General features: G+C 44.9%; 1 protein-coding gene across 2 annotated transcripts in view; it reads right to left on the bottom strand.

The window, feature by feature from the left end:
- Positions 1-8890, bottom strand: part of LOC120042167 (uncharacterized protein KIAA1958-like) — a 47725-nt gene extending 38835 nt beyond the window's left edge. For both annotated transcript variants that reach the window (XM_038987030.1, XM_038987031.1), the window contains exons 1-2: positions 8691-8890; positions 2982-3209 (exon numbers count right to left, since the gene is read on the bottom strand). In XM_038987030.1, coding sequence (XP_038842958.1) covers positions 2982-3188 — 207 coding nt within the window. In that variant the 5' untranslated portion in view covers positions 3189-3209; positions 8691-8890. The remainder of the gene's footprint in view (positions 1-2981; positions 3210-8690) is intronic.
- Positions 8891-18602: the final 9712 nt, after the last annotated feature.

The raw sequence follows: 18602 nt of genomic DNA, 5'->3' as shown, positions 1-18602 counted from the left end.
GTTGTTTTTCTGCGCGGTCACTCGGGCGCGCCGTTCCTTCTTTTTCCTCTGTAATGAATACGCTATTGTCCCGTTGGAATATTATTGAAGATTTATTATAAAAAGACCCCAAGGATTGATTGTAAACATCGTTTGACACGTTTCTACAAACTGTAATGGAACTCTTGACTTTTCGTCTGGATTTTGCGCTCGCGCATTGTGCTCTTGGAATAGTGAACTAAACGCGCGAACGAAACGGAGGTATTTGGACATAAATATGGACGTAATCGAACAAAACGAACATTTCTTGTGGAAGTGGGAGTCCTGGGAGTGCATTCCGACAAAGATCAGCAAAGTGAAGATTTATAATGCTATTTCTAACTTTTGTTGACTCCACAATTTGGCGGGTAACTGTATGGCTTGCTTTGGTGGCTGAACGCTGTACTCAGATTACTGAATATTGTGCTTTTGCCGTAAAGCTTTTTTGAAAATCTGACACAGCGGTTGCATTACGGAACAAGTGTATCTTTTATTCTATGTAAAACATGTATCTTTCATCAAAGTTTATGATGAGTATTTCTGTTATTTGATGTGGCTCTCTGCAATTTCTCCGGATGTTTTGGATATAAATATGAACTTTATCGAACAAAACATACATGTATTGTGTAACATTGAGTCCTGGGAGTGTCATCTGATGAAGATCGTCAAAGGTTAGTGATTAATTTTATCTATATTTCTGCTTTTTGTGACACCTCTCTTTGGTTGGAAAATGGCTGAATGCTTTATGTGACTATGCGCTGTCCTAACATAATGATATGTTGTGCTTTAACCGTAAAGCCTTTTTGAAATCGGACACCGTGGTTGGATTAACGAGAAGTGTATCTTTAAAATGGTGTAAAATACTTGTATGTTTGAGGAATTTTAAATTTTGAGATTTCTGTTGTTTTGAATTTGGCGCTGTTGTTGAGGTGGGACGCTAGCGTCCCGAACGATCCCAGAGAGGTTAAAGGATGTACAGTCCAGTCCTAGCCCTGTGATGTCGTCCAGTCCTAGCCCTGTGGTGTCGTACAGTCCTAGTCGTACAGTCCCAGCCCTGTGGTGTCGTACAGTCCCAGCCCTGTGGTGTCGTACAGTCCCAGCCCTGTGGTGTCGTACAGTCCCAGCCCTGTGGTGTCGTACAGTCCTAGTCGTACAGTCCCAGCCCTGTGGTGTCGTCCAGTCCTAGCCCTGTGGTGTCGTCCAGTCCTAGTCGTACAGTCCCAGCCCTGTGGTGTCGTACAGTCCCAGCCCTGTGGTGTCGTACAGTCCCAGCCCTGTGGTGTCGTACAGTCCTAGTCGTACAGTCCCAGCCCTGTGGTGTCGTACAGTCCCAGCCCTGTGGTGTCGTACAGTCCCAGCCCTGTGGTGTCGTACAGTCCTAAGTCCTAGCCCTGTGGTGTCGTACAGTCCTAGTCGTACAATCCTAGCCCTGTGTTGTCGTACAGTCCTAGCCCTGTGGTGTCGTAGAGTCCTAGCCCTGTGGTGTCGTAGAGTCCTAGCCGTACAGTCCTAGCCCTGTGGTGTCGTACAGTCCTAGCCCTATGTTGTCGTACAGTCCTAGTCGTACAGTCCTAGCCCTGTGTTGTCGTACAGTCCTAGTCGTACAGTCCTAGACCTGTGGTGTCGTCCAGTCCTAGTCGTACAGTCCTAGCCCAGTGTCGTCGTATAGGTGGAGTTATGGGCTAATTTGCATATATTCCCTTTTATTCCTCTGAGTTCACATTTGGAACTGCATGAAAATCATTTTTATTTTAGTTTCAAACCATTTAGAAAATATTTATCCCAATGTCACACATTGGCCCCATTATTTACAGAAAGACATACACTCAGTGGACAGTTTACCTATAAACTCGTATAGTACGGGGTCGGACCCCCCTTTGCCTCCAGAAAAGCCAGACTTCGTCAGGGAATGGAAAGTTGCTCAATCGGTACCAAGGGACTTAAGGCAGGAAAACATTCCCCGCTCCATTAACCCACCGTCACCAGCCTGTAGTGTTGACACCGGGCAGGATGAGGCCATGACTCATACTGCTTTACAGAGCGCTCTGCTGCTTACGCTAAATACTGAGCGCCATCAGTTTGACAACAGGAACCGGGATGCGTCGGACCAGGCAATGTTTTTCCACTCCTCTATTGCCCAGTGTTGGTGATGGCGTGTCCACTGGAGCCGCTTTCTTCTTGTTTTTAGCTGATAGGAATGGAACCTGGTGTGGTCGTCTGCTGCCCATCCGAGATGCCGTTACTGCACCGTTATTTACCTGTTCGTGGACCGCCTTTTAGCACGATTCTTGCCATTCTCCTTCGACATCTCATCAACGACCTGTTTTTGGCAACAGGATTGCCACTGACCAGATATTTTTATGTTTGTCGCACCATTCTCGGTAAAACCCTAGACACTGTCGTGCGTGAAAAGCCCAGGAAGCCGGGCCGTTTCTGAGAACCGGCGCACTGGAACTGGCACACCTGACACCGACAATCATGCCACGCTCAGTCGTGTAGGTCACTCGTTTTTTCCCATTATAACGTTCAATAAAACAGTAGCTGAATGCCTCGCTACCTGTCTGTCTGCTTTATAGAGCAAGCCACGGACACATGACTCACTGTCTGTCTGCTTTATAGAGCAAGCCACGGACACATGACTCACTGTCTGTCTGCTTTATAGAGCAAGCCACGGACACATGACTCACTGTCTGTCTGCTTTATAGAGCAAGCCACGGACACATGACTCACTGTCTGTCTGCTTTATAGAGCAAGCCACGGACACATGACTCACTGTCTGTAGGAGCGAATCATTTTTGTGAACGGGGGGTGGTGTAAACTGGCCACTGAGTGTACATTGCAGTGCCATAAATACCTAGCCTGGGCTCCAGTCTGTTTCTGCCCTCTTGCCAACCCAAACATGTTCAGCTTGTCAATAGAACAGTCAAAAATCACAAGCATCTGGGACTAAAAAACACACCCACCTTCTGGCCTGTCTTACAGGTGGCGGGGAGGGGCCAGTGGTAGGCGTGGCCCGCGCTGCACCCCCACATGGCGGTCAGGTTCCCATGGGAACCCTCGGTAAGCAGGTGTTTGAGGTTCGGAATGAGAGCACAGATGGTGCCGTGACTGTGGGCCCAGCGGACCAACCTAGACAGGTTCTCTGAAGAAGTGTGCAAGCAGTCTTCCATCGTGAGTTGGAGCCGTTTCCCCTATGGAAAAATGTATATTACTTATTCACAGTAGAAGTGTGAGTTCAAATCAAACTTTGTCACACGCACCGAATACAATAGGTGAAGACTTTACCATGAAATGCTTACTTACAAGCCCTTAACAGTGCAGTTTATGAAGAACATATTTACCAAGTAGACAAATAAAAAGTAATACAATAAGAATAACGAGGCTATATACAGGGAGCACCGGTACCGAGTCAGTGTGCAGGGGTACAGGCTAGTTGAGGTAATCTGTACATGTAAGTGGGGGCAAAGTGACTATCCATAGGTAATAAACAAACAGCGAGTAGCAGCAGTGTACAAAAGGGAGGGGGATAGGTCAATGTAACAGTCTTATGGTTTTGGGGGGGGGGGGGGGGGGGGGGGGGTAGAAACTGTTAAGGAGCCTTTTGGTCCTAGACTTGGCGCTCCAGTACCGCTTGCCATGTGGTAGCAGAGAAAAGTCTACAACCTGGGTGACTGGAGTCTCTGACAATTTTTGGGGCTTTCCTCTGACACGCCTATTATTTAGGTCCTGGATGGCAGGAAGCTTGGCCCCCGGTGATGTACTGGGCCGTTCGCACTACCCTCTGTAGCGCCTTACAGGCAGATGCCGAGCAGTAATAGGTAATCCGTCTGGCCCAGCGGCTTTGTGAACGTTGACCTGTTTAAAGGTTTTGTTCACATTGGCTACCGAGAGCGTTAATACACAGTCATCCAGCACAGCTGGTGCTCTCGTGCATGCTTCAGGGTTGATTGCCTCGAAGCGAGCATAAAAGGCATTTAGCTCGTCTGGTAGGCTCACGTCACTGGGCAGCTCGAGTCTGGGTTTCCCTTTGTAGTCCGTAATAGTTTTCAAGCCCTGCCACATCTGACAAGCATCAGAGACGGTGTAGTACAATTTAATCTTAGTCCTGTATTGATGCTTTGCTTGTTTGATGTTTCGTCTGAGGGCATAGCGGGATTTCTTATAAGCGTCCGGATTAGTCTCCCGCTCCTTGAAAGCGGCAGCTCTAGCCATTAGCTCGATGAGGATGTTGCCTGTAATCCATGGCTTCTGGTTGGGATATGAACGTACAGTCACTGTGGGGACGACGTCATCGATGCACTTATTGATGAAGCCGGTGACTGAGGTGGGGTATTCCTCAATGCCATTGGATGAATCCCGGAACATATTCCAGTCTGTGCTAGCAAAACAGTCGTGTAGTGTAGCATCCGCGTCATCTGACCACTTCCGTATTGAGCAACACGGAAGTCACTGGTACTTCCTGCTTTAGTTTTTGCTTGTAAGCAGAAATCAGGAGGATAGAATTATGGTCAGATTTCCTAAATGGAGTGCGATGGAGAGCTTTGTATGCATCTCTGTGTGTTGAGTAAAGGTGGTCTAGGATTTTGTTTTTTCCCTGGTTGCACATGTGACATGCTGGTAAAATTTTGGTTAAACTGATTTAAGTTTGCCTGCCTTAAAGTCCCTGGCCACTAGGAGCTCCACTTCTGGGTGAGCATTTTCTTCTTTGCTTATGACCTTAGAGTTGGTTGAGAGCGGTCTTAGTGCCAGTATCGTTCTGCGGTGGTAAATAGATGGCTACAAATAATATAGATGAGAACTCTCTTGGTAGATAGTGTGGTCTACAGCTTATCATTAAGTATTCAGGGGCCAAATGGGATCTATTCATTCTGCATTAACACCCGCTCCCTTGGCAAGGCTAAATGGGATCTAGTCATTCTGCATTAACACCCGCTCCCTTGGCAAGGCTAAATGGGATCTAGTCATTCTGCATTAACACCCGCTCCCTTGGCAAGGCTAAATGGGATCTAGTCATTCTGCATTAACACCCGCTCCCTTGGCAAGGCTAAATGGGATCTAGTCATTCTGCATTAACACCCGCTCCCTTGGCAAGGCTAAATGGGATCTAGTCATTCTGCATTAACACCCGCTCCCTTGGCAGGGCTAAATGGGATCTAGTCATTCTGCATTAACACCCGCTCCCTTGGCAAGGCTAAATGGGATCTAGTCATTCTGCATTAACACCCGCTCCCTTGGCAGGGCTAAATGGGATCTAGTCATTCTGCATTAACACCCGATCTCTTGGCAAGGCTAAATGGGATCTAGTCATTCTGCATTAACACCCGCTCCCTTGGCAAGGCTAAATGGGATCTAGTCATTCTGCATTAACACCCGCTCCCTTGGCAAGGCTAAATGGGATCTAGTCATTCTGCATTAACACCCGCTCCCTTGGCAAGGCTAAAACACGACAGATTGCAGCACCCAAAGAAAAGAACGCATTTACACAGGACAAACATAGGTAACATTTTTACAAGTATGAACTGACAGCGACTCGATGTAGTCAGAGGTGCCTACCTAGCAGATTGTAAAATAAATATTTTTTTTGCTCCAAAATCAAAACAAACCTGTAAACAGGAAAACTTATATTTTAGAAGATAGGAGAACTAAGATGGTATCACCAAGTTAAGGTTTGTTGAAAACTCCATACTACACCAGACACATCTCATTCATTTGAGTCAGTAATGCCCAGAGCACGCTGGACCCCCTACCGATGAACTGAAAACACTGATTATTATTATTTGACCCTGCTGATTATCTATGAACATTTGAACATCTTGGCCATGTTCTGTTATAATCTCCACCCGGCACAGCCAGAAGAGGACTGGCCACCCCTCATAGCCTGGTTCCTCTCTAGGTTTCTTCCTAGGTTTTGGCCTTTCTAGGGAGTTTTTCATAGCCATCATGCTTCTACACCTGCATTGCTTGCTGTTTGGGGTTTTAGGCTGGGTTCCTGTACAGCACTTTGAGATATCAGCTGATGTAAGAAAGGCTTTATAAATACATTTGATTGATTTTCCACAACATGTTCATTGATCCTCTCGTTTTAGTAGGGCCTGCTCTGTTCGACATGTTGGGAGTTGAGACATAAATAGGGTATCATTAGAAAGGTCATGGTCTCCTCTATTACAGTAAAATAGTGTCTCGATGTGTTTCGGTGTCCATATGACCGATTTTATTGGGACCAAACCTCAAATAGCGAGTTAAAACTGTATGATGTCATAGAGGAAGATCATCTTTCGTCTTTGATGCGAGTGGCACGGGGAGGGGCTCGGGGAGGGGCTCGGGGAGGGGCTCGGGCGTCTGTGACGTGACCAAAACAAAACATAACACGCATTAAAAACCAGAAGCGGTGAAATCTCTGCCTACTATCCTACTATCCTATAGCAGTGACAGCCATTTTCAATTTAAGTTCTGAATATACAACTGAAGTTTTTTAACATTGATTTCCAATGGTATTGTACTTCATCTGGTAAAAGCTGCTGAATGAGTCCAAAAAATATACGGCGATTTATTTGTTGGTGATCTACCAGAAATCTCTGCCTACTATCCTGTCCTGGCTAACGGAGCACGTTACGATCTGCTAGCACAGTCCGCTCACACCCGCCGCTGCTCAACTCCATAGTAATTCGTAGAGTTGAGTTTAAAGGCCTTCGTGCAGACTGTAGGTCAGATTCAGTCTTTTACGATTGTCACATCACTGTGTGCGATGTTAATTAAAATCTTGATATCAACCTGGTTAAATTGGTACAGGCTTACGTCGACATCAGCCGTAACGTCGACATCAGCCGATGTATTTGATCTATGCATGTACCAGCAGCGCAAGCCTCTCTCTATGGTTGTGCGTGAGAGAAGTGTGTTCAGAAAAACTGAAAGTATGCATCTTTAAAAAGTTTACACATACAAACTTCATATGTCCCAAGTCAGAATCAAAATAAGCTTCCCCAAAATAACACGTTGGAACGTTTATTTTGATTGGATATTTTCTGCATTTATCAAAATCCCATCGTGTAAACAAGATTACTAGGGAAATCGTTCCTTCTTGCACAGCATGTAAATGTTTAAAATCAATCTATTATATTATTCTGACTAATTGTGTGCATAATCAGTGTTCCTATTGGTCAGTCACTGGGAGCAGCTCGGAACACCTGCCAAACTACACGATAAAGACACCACCAGAACTGTCAGAGCCTACGACCTAGACCCTGTCACACTGAACGAGCCAAGATGTCAAACAATCGTTTACGACTTAAAAATTTGCCAACAGCGTGCGAATGTTGTCTGAGACGGCAAAAATCACAGCATCAGACAGCTAAAATCATACAGTCTGTAGAGGGTTTAAGGCCGGGCATACACTACACAATTTTGCCATGAATTCGCTACATTTTTACCATCTCAGACAAATTTTCATGATCTGGCTGAAATCCTATGAACTTGGGCTAGGATCATTACGCCGAGACTTGCATAGTTTGAGCAGGTCAAGGACGCACCAATGATGGCTGTTCTGTTCTCCAGACCCCTGTCAGATGTCCTGATCATTTTCTGACATGTCCTACATTTTGGTTGTGCATTTTATAGTGTGAGCAGTGATACGGCATGATTGGGCAAGGACTGCTGCCAATAGCCATTGAGCATTCAGCATGTGAGAGGAAAAGAATGGGCGGATTCAATTATGTTGAGCCTGGGCCTATGCCTGTCACATCTGGCAAAAACGGGGAGGGAGGCATGCCCTTCTCAAATGGAACAGCTCTGTCATTTTGTCAACAAGGCAGCATGGTGCATCGTCCATAAACATACATCTCTTTTCCATAAAACACATGTTTTACATTTTGTAATTAGTTTTTATTGGGAAGAAGAAAAAAAACTAATCCATTTTGCAAGGGAAAACACAGAATCCTTGGCACTGAAGTAAAACCTCCACTCACCCGAGGCAACAGGCCAAGCAAAACGAACCAATATTACGTTAGTGTCCTACATTACATATGCGTTACATGACAAAAATAAAAAAAAACATAACATGAAATCAAGACCATATTCTGCGCCTAAGACTTTTTTGATGTTTCTGCACATATTTGTTCTCTTCCTACGACAACCGAGAACAGCAGGGCAGGATCAACTAGGGAATCATTGTGTAATGTGAACACCCACGTCCTGAGGTTTAGGATGGATGGGAGGAAAGATTGGGGACAAGGATATCGGGAAATGTGAGCCCGTCCAAGTTGTTACGATTTTAGAAGTCGTGCAGCGTATGCCGAGCAGAAGTCAACTAAGGCAAAGAACGGCCTACTGTTACAATTGTTAGATATTTAGCAACCAAATAAAATATTGTTCATAGCCCATTTCGTTATCAGTGGCTAGCACATTGATATAACGTTAATTCTGGGCTGGCTAGTCATTTCAACCATTCTGCATTTCGCTATCTAGCTAGCTTGCTAATTAGCTAGCTGGGCCCACGGCTAACATAACACACCCGAGCTAGCCAGTTATCTTGCTAGCTATTCAGCTTTTTCAAATCAACAGCAGGCCGAATATGAAGCTAGCTTTCGTCTACGGCTGGCTAGCTACGTTCGTTAGCGTGATCTGACTCATAGAACAAAGAGACGCCTATCTCTCTGTTATTGTCAATAAACACTTACCTTTACACCGGAGACTCTTCATATAGCTATTTCTTCTAGCATAAAGGAAGGAGTTGTGTGGGATGATAATTTAGTAACAATCATGTGTAACACAGCGGTCAAAGCAAGAGATAGACCACCCCGACTAGCCCAACTAGCTGGATAGTGGGAGATTTTTTCTTCTTCTCCAAAACATAGAAATAAAATATGTTGAAGGGACACGAGGCCTCACCGGAAATACGTCGCTTCGGATATGTACCTACGTCATCGTGTGGTTATGAGAGATTAAAATTAAAAATCTTATTCATAATAAATACAATACATGACAATTTGTAACATGTACAAAATGGAAGGATGAGAAAACTGAGGACAATGTATGGGTTGATGTTAGGCTCATTGTATACTTATATTAACAAAACTGGAAAGTTAAACTTAAAAAAAAAAAAACATGTTTACATTCATTAAATCAATAGGGAGAATTCAAAAATAACTCACACGAGCCGTTTTTATTTTTATTTTTTTTCATTTCTAGATGAAAGACTGTTGACTGTTGATAAGAGCTTTAGACTGTTGATAAGATCCCTCCACCGTGGAGGGACCGGTAAACATATTTACCCACAAATACATCTGGTTAGTGTACAGTGCATCCACATTTAGTCTAAAATGTATTAAATTGTTTTTTCCTCATCAATCTACACAAAATACCCCATAATGGCAAAGCAAAAACAGGTTTTTAGAATTTTTTGCAAATGTATGAAATAAAAAAAACGGATATCACATTTATTATTAGAAAATGTGTGCTCTCACTACTGCAAGTCGCTCTGGATAAGAGTGTCTGCTAAATGACAAATGTAAATCTATCACAGACTCAGTACTTTGTTGAAGCATCTTTGGCAGTGATTACAGCCTCGAGTCTTCTTGGGTATGACGCTACAAGCTTGGCACACCTGTATTTGGGGAGTTTGTCCCATTCTTCTCTGCAGATCCTCTCAAGCTCTGTCAGGTTGGATGGGGAGTCGCTGCACTGCTATTTTCAGGTCTCTCCAGCGATGTTCGGCTTCAAGTCCAGGCTCTGGCCGGGCCACTCAAGGACACTCAGAGACTTGCCCTGAAACCACTCCTGCCTTGTCTTGGCTCTGTGCTTATGGTCGTTGTCCTGAGCGCTCTGGAGCAGGTTTTCATCAAGGATCTCTCTGTACTTTGCTCCGTTCATCTTTCCCTCGATCCTGACTAGTCTCCCAGTCCCTGCCTCTGAAAAACATCCCCACAGCATAAAATCCTGTTTTCGCTTTGTCATTATGGGCTATTGTGTGTCAGTTAATGAGGGCATTTAAATAAATAAAAAATTGAATAAGGCCGGAACGTAACAAAATGTGGCGAAGGGGTCTGAATACTTTCCGAACACACTGTAGGTAATCAGCTGACGGCCCTGTATAACATGGGTAATCAGCTGACGGCCCTGTATAACGTGGGTAATCAGCTGACGGCCCTGTATAACGTGGGTAATCAGCTGACGGCCCTGTATAACGTGGGTAATCAGCTGACGGCCCTGTATAACGTGGGTAATCAGCTGACGGCCCTGTATAACGTGGGTAATCAGCTGACGGCCCTGTATAACGTGGGTAATCAGCTGACGGCCCTGTATAACGTGGGTAATCAGCTGACGGCCCTGTATAACGTGGGTAATCAGCTGACGGCCCTGTATAACGTGGGTAATCAGCTGACGGCCCTGTATAACGTGGATAATCAGCTGACGGCCTGTATAACGTGGGTAATCAGCTGACGGCCCTGTATAACGTGGGTAATCAGCTGACGGCCCTGTATAACGTGGGTAATCAGCTGACGGCCCTGTATAACGTGGGTAATCAGCTGACGGCCCTGTATAACGTGGGTAATCAGCTGACGGCCCTGTATAACGTGGGTAATCAGCTGACGGCCCTGTATAACGTGGGTAATCAGCTGACGGCCCTGTATAACGTGGGTAATCAGCTGACGGCCCTGTATAACGTGGGTAATCAGCTGACGGCCCTGTATAACGTGGGTAATCAGCTGACGGCCCTGTATAACGTGGGTAATCAGCTGACGGCCCTGTATAACGTGGGTAATCAGCTGACGGCCCTGTATAACGTGGGTAATCAGCTGACGGCCCTGTATAACGTGGGTAATCAGCTGACGGCCCTGTATAACGTGGGTAATCAGCTGACGGCCCTGTATAACGTGGGTAATCAGCTGACGGCCCTGTATAACGTGGGTAATCAGCTGACGGCTCTGTATAACGTGGGTAATCAGCTGACGGCCCTGTATAACGTGGGTAATCAGCTGACGGCCCTGTATACCGTGGGTAATCAGCTGACGGCCCTGTATAACGTGGGTAATCAGCTGACGGCCCTGTATAACGTGGGTAATCAGCTGACGGCCCTGTATAACGTGGGTAATCAGCTGACGGCCCTGTATAACGTGGGTAATCAGCTGACGGCCCTGTATAACGTGGGTAATCAGCTGACGGCCCTGTATAACGTGGGTAATCAGCTGACGGCCCTGTATAACGTGGGTAATCAGCTGACGGCCCTGTATAACGTGGGTAATCAGCTGACGGCCCTGTATAACGTGGGTAATCAGCTGACGGCCCTGTATAACGTGGGTAATCAGCTGACGGCCCTGTATAACGTGGGTAATCAGCTGACGGCCCTGTATAACGTGGGTAATCAGCTGACGGCCCTGTATAACGTGGGTAATCAGCTGACGGCCCTGTATAACGTGGATAATCAGCTGACGGCCTGTATAACGTGGGTAATCAGCTGACGGCCCTGTATAACGTGGGTAATCAGCTGACGGCCCTGTATAACGTGGGTAATCAGCTGACGGCCCTGTATAACGTGGGTAATCAGCTGACGGCCCTGTATAACGTGGGTAATCAGCTGACGGCCCTGTATAACGTGGGTAATCAGCTGACGGCCCTGTATAACGTGGGTAATCAGCTGACGGCCCTGTATAACGTGGGTAATCAGCTGACGGCCCTGTATAACGTGGGTAATCAGCTGACGGCCCTGTATAACGTGGGTAATCAGCTGACGGCCCTGTATAACGTGGGTAATCAGCTGACGGCCCTGTATAACGTGGGTAATCAGCTGACGGCCCTGTATAACGTGGGTAATCAGCTGACGGCCCTGTATAACGTGGGTAATCAGCTGACGGCCCTGTATAACGTGGGTAATCAGCTGACGGCCCTGTATAACGTGGGTAATCAGCTGACGGCCCTGTATAACGTGGGTAATCAGCTGACGGCCCTGTATAACGTGGGTAATCAGCTGACGGCCCTGTATAACGTGGGTAATCAGCTGACGGCCCTGTATAACGTGGGTAATCAGCTGACGGCCCTGTATAACGTGGGTAATCAGCTGACGGCCCTGTATAACGTGGGTAATCAGCTGACGGCCCTGTATAACGTGGGTAATCAGCTGACGGCCCTGTATAACGTGGGTAATCAGCTGACGGCCCTGTATAACTTGGGTAATCAGCTGACGGCCCTGTATAACGTGGGTAATCAGCTGACGGCCCTGTATAACATGGGTAATCAGCTGACAACCATAGAGTACTGCAGACAAGATTACACTGCCATCTGCTGGCATTAAATAGTACAACTTAATTTTTGTTCAAAGCTTGCAATGAAGAAACACCTTTTCAGTTTGGTAAATAACACACTAGACTACATAACTGTCATTAACATTGAAGTTGAGACAGACAGACATTCTGTAGCGTACCGATTCATCGTGGAGGTCTCAAATGGCACCCTATTCCATATATATATATATATATGCTACTTTTCATCATAGCTCTGTTGGCTCTCGTCAAAAGGAGTGCACTTCAAAGGGAACAGGGTCCCATTTGAGATAGCAGACATTCACTCACGTCAGATAGGTCCTTCTGAGGTCGACGCCCAACATAGACGTCCACCTTCTTCATGGGTGTCTCCAGGCTTCCTGGTTAATGGCACTGGAAGAGTTCACCAGGATATCAGTACCTGTTAAGGACCAAAGAGGAAATACTACATGTTTATACCTGTACAATAACTACAATCCTACATGTTTATTCCTGTATAATAACTACAATACTACATGTTTATACCTGTACAATAACTACAATACTACATGTTTATAGCTGTACAATAACTACAATACTACATGTTTATACCTGTACAATACCCTTAGAGACAATACTACAAGGTGTTAACTTCTTATGGCTGCAGGGGCAGTATTGAGTAGCTTGGATGAAAGGTGCACAGAGGTGCCTAGAGTAAACCCAGAGTATTACCCACCCCTAATTCACCAAGCCTCCATTACCCACCCCTAATTCACCAAGCCTCCATTACCCACCGCTAATTCATCAAGCCTCCATTACCCAGCCCTAATTCATCAAGCCTCCATTACCCACCCCTAATTCATCAAGCCTCCATTACCCACCCATAATTCATCAAGCCTCCATTACCCACCCCTAATTCACCAAGCCTCCATTACCCACCGCTAATTCATCAAGCCTCCATTACCCAGCCCTAATTCACCAAGCCTCCATTACCCACCGCTAATTCATCAAGCCTCCATTACCCAGCCCTAATTCATCAAGCCTCCATTACCCACCCCTAATTCATCAAGCCTCCATTACCCACCCCTAATTCACCAAGCCTCCATTACCCACCGCTAATTCATCAAGCCTCCATTACCCAGCCCTAATTCATCAAGCCTCCATTACCCACCCCTAATTCATCAAGCCTTCATTACCCACCCATAATTCATCAAGCCTCCATTACCCACCCCTAATTCACCAAGCCTCCATTACCCACCGCTAATTCATCAAGCCTCCATTACCCAGCCCTAATTCACCAAGCCTCCATTACCCACCGCTAATTCATCAAGCCTCCATTACCCAGCCCTAATTCATCAAGCCTCCATTACCCACCCATAATTCATCAAGCCTCCATTACCCACCCCTAATTCACCAAGCCTCCATTACCCACCGCTAATTCATCAAGCCTCCATTACCCAGCCCTAATTCACCAAGCCTCCATTACCCACCGCTAATTCATCAAGCCTCCATTACCCACCCCTAATTCATCAAGCCTCCATTACCCACCCCTAATTCATCAAGCCTCCATTACCCACCCCTAATTCACCAAGCCTCCATTACCCACCGCTAATTCATCAAGCCTCCATCACCCAGCCCTAATTCATCAAGCCTCCATTACCCACCCATAATTCATCAAGCCTCCATTACCCACCCATAATTCATCAAGCCTCCATTACCCACCCCTAATTCACCAAGAACCCATTACCCACCGCTAATTCATCAAGCCTCCATTACCCAGCCCTAATTCACCAAGCCTCCATTACCCACCGCTAATTCATCAAGCCTCCATTACCCAGCCCTAATTCATCAAGCATCCATTACCCACCCCTAATTCATCAAGCCTCCATTACCCACCCCTAATTCACCAAGCCTCCATTACCCACCCCTAATTCACCAAGCCTCCATTACCCACCGCTAATTCATCAAGCCTCCATTACCCAGCCCTAATTCATCAAGCCTCCATTACCCACCCCTAATTCATCAAGCCTCCATTACCCACCCCTAATTCACCAAGCCTCCATTACCCACCCCTAATTCATCAAGCCTCCATTACCCACCCCTAATTCATCAAGCCTCCATTACCCACCCCTAATTCATCAAGCCTCCATTACCCACCCCTAATTCATCAAGCCTCCATTACCCACCCCTAATTCATCAAGCCTCCATTACCCACCCCTAATTCATCAAGCCTCCATTACCCACCCCTAATTCATCAAGCCTCCATTACCCACCCCTAATTCATCAAGCCTCCATTACCCACCCCTAATTCATCAAGCCTCCATTACCCACCCCTAATTCATCAAGCCTCCATTACCCACCGCTAATTCATCAAGCCTCCATTACCCAGCCCTAATTCACCAAGCCTCCATTACCCACCCCTAATTCATCAAGCCTCCATTACCCACCCCTAATTCACCAAGCCTCCATTACCCACCCCTAATTCATCAAGCCTCCATTACCCACCCCTAATTCACCAGTTCCCCTGTGAGTCCTGCTTTTTGTTTCACATCAAAGGGCTTATCAACACTAAAGATAAAATTTACATTTTTGAAATTGAAAGGTGTTGACAGTCATTTCAAGCGTTCCAGCTGTCTTGATATTCTAGCAGGAAACCATGTTGATATAGCTGCAAGAAACACACCTGCTCCATAAGGACTCATATAGAATAGACAACACCTGCTCCATAAGGACTCATATAGAATAGACAACACCTGCTCCATAAGGACTCATATAGAATAGACAACACCTGCTCCATAAGGACTCATATAGAATAGACAACACCTGCTCCATAAGGACTCATATAGAATAGACAACACCTGCTCCATAAGGACTCATATAGAATAGACAACACCTGCTCCATAAGGACTCATATAGAATAGACAACACCTGCTCCATAAGGACTCATATAGAATAGACAACACCTGCTCCATAAGGACTCATATAGAATAGACAACACCTGGTCCATAAGGACTCATATAGAATAGACAACACCTGCTCCATAAGGACTCATATAGAATAGACAACACCTGCTCCATAAGGACTCATATAGAATAGACAACACCTGCTCCATAAGGACTCATATAGAATAGACAACACCTGCTCCATAAGGACTCATATAGAAGACAACACCTGGTCCATAAGGACTCATATAGAATAGACAACACCTGCTCTATAAGGACTCATATAGAATAGACAACACCTGCTCCATAAGGACTCATATAGAATAGACAACACCTGGTCCATAAGGACTCATATAGAATAGACAACACCTGCTCCATAAGGACTCATATAGAATAGACAACACCTGCTCCATAAGGACTCATATAGAATAGACAACACCTGCTCCATAAGGACTCATATAGAATAGACAACACCTGCTCCATAAGGACTCATATAGAATAGACAACACCTGCTCTATAAGGACTCATATAGAATAGACAACACCTGCTCCATCAGGACTCATATAGAATAGAGAACACCTGGTCCATAAGGACTCATATAGAATAGACAACACCTGCTCCATAAGGACTCATATAGAATAGACAACACCTGCTCCACAAGGACTCATATAGAATAGACAACACCTGGTCCATAAGGACTCATATAGAAGACAACACCTGCTCCATAAGGACTCATATAGAATAGACAACACCTGGTCCATAAGGACTCATATAGAATAGACAACACCTGCTCCATAAGGACTCATATAGAATAGACAACACCTGCTCCATAAGGACTCATATAGAATAGACAACACCTGGTCCATAAGGACTCATATAGAATAGACAACACCTGCTCCATAAGGACTCATATAGAATAGACAACACCTGCTCCATAAGGACTCATATAGAATAGACAACACCTGGTCCATAAGGACTCATATAGAATAGAGAACACCTGCTCCATGAGGACTCATATAGAATAGACAACACCTGCTCCATAAGGACTCATATAGAATAGACAACACCTGCTCCATAAGGACTCATATAGAATAGACAACACCTGCTCCATAAGGACTCATATAGAATAGACAACACCTGCTCCATAAGGACTCATATAGAATAGACAACACCTGCTCCATAAGGACTCATATAGAATAGACAACACCTGCTCCATAAGGACTCATATAGAATAGACAACACCTGCTCCATAAGGACTCATATAGAATAGACAACACCTGCTCCATAAGGACTCATATAGAATAGACAACACCTGCTCCATAAGGACTCATATAGAATAGACAACACCTGGTCCATAAGGACTCATATAGAATAGACAACACCTGCTCCATAAGGACTCATATAGAATAGAGAACACCTGCTCCATAAGGACTCATATAGAATAGACAACACCTGCTCCATAAGGACCCATATAGAATAGACAACACCTGCTCCATAAGGACTCATATAGAATAGACAACACCTGCTCCATAAGGACTCATATAGAATAGACAACACCTGCTCCATAAGGACTCATATAGAATAGACAACACCTGCCCCATAAGGACTCATATAGAATAGAGAACACCTGCTCCATAAGGACTCATATAGAATAGACAACACCTGGTCTATAAGGACTCATATAGAATAGACAACACCTGCCCCATAAGGACTCATATAGAATAGACAACACCTGCTCCATAAGGACTCATATAGAATAGACAACACCTGGTCCATAAGGACTCATATAGAATAGACAACACCTGCTCCATAAGGACTCATATAGAATAGACAACACCTGCTCCATAAGGACTCATATAGAATAGATAACACCTGCTCCATAAGGACTCATATAGAATAGAGAACACCTGCTCCATAAGGACTCATATAGAATAGACAACACCTGCTCCATAAGGACTCATATAGAATAGACAACACCTGCTCCATAAGGACTCATATAGAATAGACAACACCTGCCCCATAAGGACTCATATAGAATAGACAACACCTGCTCCATAAGGACTCATATAGAATAGACAACACCTGCTCCATAAGGACTCATATAGAATAGACAACACCTGGTCCATAAGGACTCATATAGAATAGAGAACACCTGCTCCATAAGGACTCATATAGAATAGACAACACCTGGTCCATAAGGACTCATATAGAATAGACAACACCTGGTCCATCAGGACTCATATAGAATAGACAACACCTGCTCTATAAGGACTCATAGAATAGACAACACCTGGTCCATAAGGACTCATATAGAATAGACAACACCTGGTCCATAAGGACTCATATAGAATAGACAACACCTGGTCTATAAGGACTCATAGAATAGACAACACCTGCTCCATAAGGACTCATATAGAATAGAGAACACCTGCTCTATAAGGACTCATAGAATAGACAACACCTGGTCCATAAGGACTCATATAGAATAGACAACACCTGGTCCATAAGGACTCATATAGAATAGACAACACCTGGTCTATAAGGACTCATATAGAATAGACAACACCTGGTCCATAAGGACTCATATAGAATAGACAACACCTGCTCCATAAGGACTCATATAGAATAGACAACACCTGCTCCATAAGGACTCATATAGAATAGACAACACCTGGTCCATAAGGACTCATATAGAATAGACAACACCTGGTCTATAAGGACTCATATAGAATAGACAACACCTGGTCCATAAGGACTCATATAGAATAGACAACACCTGCTCCATAAGGACTCATATAGAATAGACAACACCTGCTCCATAAGGACTCATATAGAATAGACAACACCTGCTCCATAAGGACTCATATAGAATAGACAACACCTGCTCCATAAGGACTCATATAGAATAGACAACACCTGCTCCATAAGGACTCATATAGAATAGACAACACCTGCTCCATAAGGACTCATATAGAATAGACAACACCTGGTCCATAAGGACTCATATAGAATAGACAACACCTGCTCCATAAGGACTCATATAGAATAGAGAACACCTGCTCCATAAGGACTCATATAGAATAGACAACACCTGCTCCATAAGGACTCATATAGAATAGACAACACCTGCCCCATAAGGACTCATATAGAATAGACAACACCTGGTCCATAAGGACTCATATAGAAGACAACACCTGCTCCATACGGACTCATATAGAATAGACAACACCTGCTCCACAAGGACTCATATAGAATAGACAACACCTGCTCCATAAGGACTCATATAGAATAGACAACACCTGCTCCATAAGGACTCATATAGAATAGACAACACCTGGTCTATAAGGACTCATATAGAATAGACAACACCTGCTCCATAAGGACTCATATAGAATAGACAACACCTGGTCCA

This window comes from Salvelinus namaycush, unplaced genomic scaffold, assembly GCF_016432855.1.
Source record: "Salvelinus namaycush isolate Seneca unplaced genomic scaffold, SaNama_1.0 Scaffold627, whole genome shotgun sequence".
NCBI lineage: Eukaryota > Metazoa > Chordata > Actinopteri > Salmoniformes > Salmonidae > Salvelinus > Salvelinus namaycush.
This window is presented reverse-complemented; position numbering and strand designations above follow the sequence as displayed.